At 40.6% G+C, this 8,645-nt stretch overlaps 1 protein-coding gene across 1 annotated transcript in view; it reads right to left on the bottom strand.

The window, feature by feature from the left end:
• LOC309539756 (DGAT1/2-independent enzyme synthesizing storage lipids-like) overlaps nt 1-4,317 on the bottom strand; it is an 8,753-nt gene extending 4,436 nt beyond the window's left edge. Inside the window, exons 1-3 of the mRNA XM_082236105.1 lie at nt 4,174-4,317; nt 2,376-2,751; nt 361-567 (exon numbers count right to left, since the gene is read on the bottom strand). Of these exons, the coding sequence (XP_082092231.1) occupies nt 361-567; nt 2,376-2,655 (487 nt within the window). The 5' untranslated portion in view covers nt 2,656-2,751; nt 4,174-4,317. The remainder of the gene's footprint in view (nt 1-360; nt 568-2,375; nt 2,752-4,173) is intronic.
• Nucleotides 4,318-8,645: the final 4,328 nt, after the last annotated feature.

Raw genomic sequence — 8,645 nt, 5'->3', positions numbered from 1 at the left:
GAAGCAAAGGAATTGTCTTGCAATCACTAGAGTAAAAGAAGAAGAAGAAGAAGCACTCTCATAGCTGTTTTGAGTCAGGTCAGGTTTTCCTGCAATCTGTGATCAAGGGCCAAAAGACCCAGGTTGACATGCTGTATTGGAAACATAGCCTGATTCAAATACGATGCCTGAAATATTATTGGGATAAGAGGTTGATGTTGTAAATGGCCAAAAGAGAGCCTGCAGTTTCCAACTTCCTTTTTTGTGAGGACACTTGCTGATATTTCATGTGTTGTTTTTCACCTACTTGCCTGATACGCTGTTTTATATTTTATAGCATTGTTTTATATCTTATAGCTTTATTTTTATATCATATTTCACATATTTTAATAAAAAAAGCATGATTTAAATTTAATAACTTACCTGGAAACCGATATATGGCATGATCACATACTGAAAAGCATTCTCTCCCTGTCTCCTTGAAAAGTCTAGCGACAAGGAAGAAATAGTCAGTAGTATAAACTGGGTGATAATAGATAATAAGCACTGGTCCTTTAGGGAGATGTTCCATGCCAAAAACTTCATAACCTGGAAATAATATAAAATGCAATAAATAAATGTTATTTTGTTGAAAAATAAATGGAATATTGCAATCTTTTATTGGATGAAAACACTGTGGTTCAGAAAACTGAAATTTAAGATCCGTTAAAAAGCTCTCCTATATGTTGCAACATTCTGGATACTAGGTTGTCATCCACATGGGCCAGAACTTTCTATGTTGTGCTCACATAATAAATGATATTTCTCGTCTGTTGGAATCTTCGTTCCTTGCTTAATTTTGGGCGTAGGTGGGGGAAAAAATTGCCTAGTCTTTGAGTGAGCTAAAACTGTGACTTGCTGTTTCAATCTCCTTTAAACTTTCATCAGGGCCATCTTAAGCATATGCGGTGTCGGGGTGCAAAGATCCACCAGGCACCACTAGGTTGCCCAGAGTTGTCGAGCGTTTCTTAACGGGGGACCCCAAAGTTGCTGACTTTAGAATGGTTGCAGATGCAGTGACTCACAGAGCCAACTAACGGGGGTTCCAGCGCCCAACACACAGGGGCGTACGAAGGTGGGTGTGGGTTCCATGCTAGGGGGAACAAAATGTTCGGTGACACAGTTTCCGTGATGTCCATCCACTGCCTCCACACACCTCACTGCATGGCGGCTAACTGTTTCGGCTGGGATCCATGCGCTCTTATTTGTCGGGACTTGTTGCTGCCGTTGGTGCTGTTGGTGTGCGGCGGATCCCGTCCAGAGATCTTCTTCTCCTGCCGCTAGCATTCCTCGTTGTTCTGCGCTGGCACATCACGTTGGGCGGTGCTGGGAGAGTGCGACGACAGCGGAAAAGCCAGCAAAGGAACCCATAGCTCGGCACATGCAACAGGATGCATCGTGCCACACCCACAACGTTACATGGTGCTCCGGGCATAGCACTGAAACAGTTAGCTGCCATGCAGCTGGGGCAAGAGCTGACAGGGTCTTCTGCTGTGGGCAGGTTGGTGCGAGTTTGGGAGCGAGCGTTGGAGTCCGGGGAAGAGCCGCCTGCAGAAGACAAACTCCGACGGGCTCTGCTCCGCTCGGCTGCCGGCGGCTCTTCCCTGGACTCCAACGCTCAGCCCTGGACTCTCAGCCTGGCACCCCTGTGAGCCCGGCGCCCGGGTGCCGTGCACCCCTAGCGCCAATGGTTAAGATGCCCCTGACTTTCATATGGGTTAGAATACTATATTTTCCTGAGCCTTTTTTATTTGAAGAACAGTATTACCCTTCCGTGCAGAGTGTTGCACATTCTTTCCCCATACCTAAGAGCTCTAATTTCAGGCATCTTCAGGCCATTCTCTGAATCACTTTATACAATGTGAGAGAAAAGTTTCCCAGACAGATGCACCCTTGACCATGTCCTAAGTAGCCACAGGGTTTCATCCTTATGACCCAAGCTTGGTTTTAGTAATGTGTTTCTGATTTATGCTTCAGCATCTAAAGCAACATTACACTCTGGGATGCAATGAGAACATAAGATGGATCCTGTTCATGAAGCCAAAGCTCTCTGTATTCCATCATCCTGTTTCCATCCAATTTAGCAGCCATCACCACATCCTGTGCTGACAAATTCCATGGTTTGTGTCCAGAGTTTATGCTTCAGGGTTACCTAGTGATTTACCAAGCTCAAGAAAATAGCACCCTCAAAGTCTCACTACACCATGATATACTCATTAAATTCGCTGTGTACCCACCACACAGTTAAAGCGAGTAGTGGTAACTATTGTTCCAGGGCCTCAAGTCTGAAATTCTGATGTTCAGTCCTATGAAAGTATAGTAGCTGAATTATTGGTATGAAAGAAACATTTACTCACCATGCCATATCTTTCCAAATATATCTAAAACTTGAGTCGTAATTTGCTTTGGCTTTTTCCAACATTTGGTATCAAAATCAGTTTCTTGCTGGTTATTCCTCTTCTTGTAGACATATAGCAAAAATGAGATTGCACAGATAAACAAATATGTCATTATAATGATTGAACAAGGCAAAATCAGAAGCATACGCAACCACCAAGAGTGAGCCACTGAGCTCAGGTATTCTTCCAAGTAAGGAAAACTAATCCAGTTTCCCAGCATTTGAGTAAAGCAGTTCATGGTTTCCTGATATGAAGCCCCAGGTGTATGCCAAGGAAGGAAACCAATCCAGTTAAACCTTCTTTGGTTTTGATGGTATTTTCAACGACTGTTTACCTGGAAAACAGAAAATGCAGTATATTAGTTTGAACTGCCATTCCAGAAGCGTTCATGATTACATGAATTCTCCTGCTATTTAATATTTTCCCAGTTTTCCCCACTGTAACTTGCCAAGTAGATACAAAATGACAAGTGTATGACTCCATTTATTTCTTGTAAAGCATGCTGGTTTCAGTCCACTGCTGAAGTATTAAGGAAAGTGAGAAAGGGTCACTTCTCTTTGAGTCAGCAGAAATGGTTCCCCGCCTCCTAAAAGTGCAGCTGCATGCATCTTGTGACTGTCTTCTTTGTGTTGCTGGGCAAACTAACACATATCCCAGGATAGATAAAGAACTCATGTTTCAGCATTCACTTTGTGGGGCATTGGAGACATGGATACTGTTGGAATGATCTGGGGAAGATGTGTTGGATTTGTGAAGAGCTTATCTGAAGGAAGTTAGACACATTGCAGGACTTTTTTGAGCAAGTGGACTTTGCACTTTCTGTATGCACTTTTCCTCAGCAAAAACTTTATACGTCGAAATGCTCTCTGGGCTCAGAGAGTGAAGACTTCTTGTAGTAGAGACAGTGTGTGTCTTTGTGCCCCCAAAGTAAAAGTGATATCTGCTACACAGTTGTTTTTTGTACTGAGGCTATCCACTTGACTCAAATTATATGGAGCGAACACAACACCGAACAAGAGGGAGGGTGGGGAAAATAGTGAGCTGATGCGTGGCAGCATTTTGGAATTCACTGCAAAGTGCCTCTTTCTGGGGATGTGAAGTGGAATAGCAGCGCGGCTGCCAGAGAAGAACAGATGCCGATGGCCAAACCCTGTTATCACTGCCTCTAGAACATCTTTCCGGTTGGGTTATTGGGGACCATGCCACAATACACAGCCATTGCATTTTTGTCTACAAATTACTAAGTCATCTGAAAACAGACCTTCACATAGTTAAATTGCATATTTTTTATTTTACTCTATCTCCACTACATCTTTCAACAAAAAAGTATGGGAAAAGAGACAAAATTGATAAGGGTATGCAGGCTTTATACCACAGCTGTTTTGATTCCAATAATAGCTGTGTTATAGGGAGGAATTTAATTTCTGCTTCTCAGTGTTATATCATCTGAAAAGCTGTAAGTGCTTAATTTCATCTCCACAAGTAGCGAAAATCCTAGTTGTGTTTTAAGTTGACAATGTGGAAACAGGCTAAGATTTTCATACAACTGGTTTTTACACACGCACATAGACAAGACAGCATTTCTCTCTCTCTCTGCTGACCCATGCACAGGAACTGACAAATAACACAACTACTAGCACATTTGCAAAACTAAGCAAGAATCATTTGTTGAGATTGCAGGGGGTTGACTAGACAACCCGTTGGGCCCCTTCCAACTTTACATTTTATGTTTCTATGAACAAAACCTTTTACTTACATTCCTGGTAAGCCTAAATTGCCTTCACGTTGGTCACCTCTCTCTGAGAGCAGCAAAAGTCTTGTCTGGTGCTCTACTTTTTCGTTGGCTAATTTCCACCACTATGGAGGCATGTCCCTTTATGTGGAGGTTTAAAGAGACTGTGATGGGTGTGCCATCTGTATGAACAAACCAAGCATTGTGAAAAAGAGGGAAGTCTTGGGGAGGCTGCTTCTTGGAAGTCGTGGCCATTTATAATCATACATAAGTGTGGAGTCACACCTACAAGAACATTTATAATGTAGAATAACATATTGGGTCACAGAAAACCAGTTCTTGACTAAGGAATAATGGTAGGAATTGTACTCGCAACACTCTGTCTGCGATTCAGTCATAGACTCATTAAGAACAAATATCCATGGCTTGTAAAAGCCAAACGGAACCAGAAAACATAAAAGCGCATGTATCTTATCTTCACTAGCCACTTCATGAATCACTTGAAGAAGAGTTAAAGCTGATTAAAACTCATTAAAACCACTTTGTTGTTTAGTCGTGTCCGACTCTTTGTGACCCCATGGACCACAGGAAGACAGGCACTCCTGTCTTCTAAAAGGCAGATAAAAACCACAGGCTTTCCAGAGTTTCCAGGCTTTGACAGAGTGTTCTGCTTCATCGTCTGACACTCCTGAGAATATGAGGGAGCTCTGTTTGCTTTAGTGTTGAGGAAGGCACTTGAGAGTGTTGAGGATGACACTTGAGAGCCAACCTGTCAAGTGCCTACCTTATTTCACAATTCTATAGCAAGGCTTTGACAGAAGTGGTGAGCATGCCAACTTGAAAATTCCTGAGTATTCAGGAATCCACCAGATACCATAAGTCTCTGGGAACAGACCACCTTAATGGATCCCCCAGCCTTATAGAAGGGCACTGCATCATCACTTCGAATTTCACTATCGAATTATCCATCTCAGACAATGGGCTCAGCACAAACTTCCCTACGAATGGATTTCTGCCTTCCAACTACCTTGGAGAGACCTGAACTAGGGTATGTTCTGTCTTATGTGTTGGGCCTTTAATTTACTGAGATGGTCTCATGGTTGCCATGGAGACCAGGACCTAGAGGTTTTATGGTCAAGAGCCATGTGTTGCAGCATTTCTGGTCTATGAACAGATAATGTAGGAGGATAGAGACTGCTCTATAAAAAAAGGCGATAAAGAAGAAAATACAGTTATAAAAGGGAAAATCAGTGAAATTTATAAAACATAAGTAGAAAAGGGGGATCAAGAATGCAAGGCCTGGGTCTCCTCCCCGCCCCACGAGATGTCTCCGGCTGTTAATTATTTAAGATTTATTGGTTCAACAAAAGCCCCGGTTGGAGCTCCACTAATTTCAGTCTATGTTGAAAAGGCTGTCCATAAGAATAAAATAAAATTATTATAATTTTTTTGGAGATAGTATTTAACACCAGTCAGATTAAATCAAATAAACAAGTAATATTCGGTGTTATGTTGGAGGGGATGCCAGGAAGCGGAATTATGTTCAAATGGGGTGGGGGTGTAAATATGTGCAATTTTTTTGGGCAAAGTATGTTTAAAGAGATCACAGAAATCACTGGGTTAAAGCTGATCAAAAGTCCACAGGTAGCATTATTATCAATTTACAATGGGGTGGAAGGGGTATGTCACTTATTATTCTCCTAGTCCCTCCAGATTTTATGCTATGCTGGGGGGGGGGGGGCTTCTCTTTACCTTCCTGGTGTGGATCCTATATATATATATGTTTTCCAAATATATATAAAATTGTCCAAATTGGTCTGATTTCTTTTTACTTTATAGAGAATTTGCTGCTTTAATAGTGGCACTTGAGGCGTTTTACTGAGAGGTTTTGATTGCACAGTGTCTCTGTATTCAATTTTGGAGCTTCCGTGGCTCCCTTCGGAGCTTTGGAGACTCCTAGGGAGCGTTCTCCGACACCACTGGACCCTTCGGAACCAAAATTTTCCTTATGGGCTTTTTTTAGAGAAGGTGCCCAAGCTCCCTTCCTGCCTATTTGCAGTAATTGGGTCACTCAGGGCGAGCAATCCCCATCATTCACCATAGCCTGCAGCAGTCCACAACAATACATTGCATTTTTAAATATAATAATTTTAAATAATTTTTCATTAATAACAATCCAATATAGACCACACTAATACAATACCAAATCATAATCCAATTTAAAAAGCCAATTGTCAGATTTCAAATTAAACATTTTGGTTGAGTTCCCATGTTCTGATTTTAGGAGATTTTTTAGGAGATGTTGATTCCTTTTTGCTGCTTCAATCCAATTTAACCCAATTAATACAGTTCCTATGTTGATCCTTTATTTTATCAGCCACTGATGTGTTGACTTTCATTCGTATTTAACTGTTCCATATCCTTTAATTTGCAAGAGGAGTTTATATCTGGTAACTTTCTGTGTGGAATGTTTTTTTAAAAAATGTTCAACCTTCCGTTCTTGTTGCAATCAATCATTTCCAGCATTTCCCCCTTGCTCCAAGGACTCAGTTTTACTGCGTAGTGACCTTTCACCACCTTGCTTTTCTCAAAAGCGAAAGTGGTCTGGCATCTGGCCATTAATCTGGGCAGACTTCCAGTATTTTCTTTCAATCTGATAACTTTCCCATCTGATAACAAGCTGATATCACATCAACACCATAATAAATCAAAGTTATAATCCTCCGTGGGATGGTATTGCCACAGAACATCCCAATATGTTCCACGCAGTTTCATTCTTTGAATTAATCCATAAGCATTATAAAGTTCTCTTTTTTTTATAAATCTTTTTATTATTATTTTCCAACAAGTATTACAACTAACCCACAAACATAACAGAACAACAAAGTACATACAAACAAAAAATACATATAGCATAGATAACTACATACAGGAACACTAATCAACATTATATCTTTAGTCTGACTTCCTCCCACCACGGTTTGAGCTGTATCCCAATATTATCTTCTGCAGTGTCCTTTTACAACCATTGTCTCTACATCGCCAGTTTTATATTACGCCTACTGTGATTTTAATATTTCCTAAATTCGTTTCCATGTATGAAATAATTTTTTTCCAATCATTAATAAATTTGGAGTTTTTCTGATGCCTGATCTTCTGTGTCATCATTGCTAGGTCTATATATTCAAATAGTTTGGTTTGCCATTCTCTGATTGTTGGGATGTTAGGTGTTTTCCAGTTCTGCGCTAACAATATCCTGGCAGCTGCCGTTGCGTATTGGAATAAGGTTTGGTCCTCTTTCTTAATCTTGTCTCCCACCATTCCTAAGAGGAAGGCTTCGGGTTTTTTAGGGAAGGTGTATTTCAAAATCTTTTTAAATTCATCATAGATAAGACCCCAGAATCTCTTCACTTCTTCACACGTCCACCACATATGATGGAAATCCCCCTCTTTCTTTTTACATTTCCAGCACGTTTTGTCCCCGGTCTTATACATCTTTGCCAATTTCACTGGGGTGATGTACCAACGGTACATCATCTTATCCATATTTTCTCTGAGTCCAACACAAGATGAGAATTTCATATCCTTATTCCAAAGTTTTACCCACCTGTCATAATCCAGGTTATATCCCAAGTCTATGGCCCATTTGATCATGACCTCTTTGACCTCTTCGTCCATGGTGTCCCAATCTAGTAATTGATTATACATTTTGGATAAGAGTTTCGTATTTCCTTCTATTATCGCTACCTGGTGTTTGGATTTTTTCTCATTCATTCCTATTTTTTTATGTTCATTCCATAGGGCATTGATTTGATGAAACTGTATCTATCCCGTTAATTTATCTTTTAACTCTTCATAGGGTCTGATTTTCCATCCTTTATCCGAATTTACCAAGAGGTCTTCATAGGTCCATCTTTGTCTTTCCATATTTAATTTTTTAATTGTTAAAGTATTAATTGGTGATAGCCACCAGGGGGTATCCTTTTCAATCAGTCTCTTACTTCTATTCCATACTTCTAACAGAGCCCCTCTAATAATGTGATTGGAAAATCCCTTATGGACCTTTTCTTTATCGTGCCATAAGTATGCATGCCACCCAAATATGGCATTAAATCCCTCTAAGTCCAGAAGGTCCGTGTTATCCAGGACTATCCATTCTTTAATCCAACATAGGCACGAGGCCTCATAGGCACGAGGATTATAATCTTAAATTCGGGACTGAGAACCCTCCTCTTTCCCTTCGGTCTGTGAGCAGCTTAAATTTAATTCTAGCTCTTTTGCCCTGCCAGATAAATCTAGACAGGGTCCTCTGCCATTCCTTGAACATTGTTGTACCTCTAATCACTGGAATGATACTTCACCTTTTTTCACTACCTTTATCCCTGTTTCCAGCTCTAGTTTGTTCCTTAGGTCTTCAGCCACGTTCTTTGTCAGCATCTTTGTTTTAATTTTGTTTAGTTAAAATCCGGATAGTTTCCCAAATTCTTCCAATAACT

Source organism: Podarcis vaucheri, assembly GCF_965113315.1.
Source record: "Podarcis vaucheri genome assembly, chromosome: 8".
NCBI lineage: Eukaryota > Metazoa > Chordata > Lepidosauria > Squamata > Lacertidae > Podarcis > Podarcis vaucheri.
The sequence above is the reverse complement of the archived record's forward strand: the minus strand, read 5'-3'. Positions and strand labels throughout refer to the sequence as shown.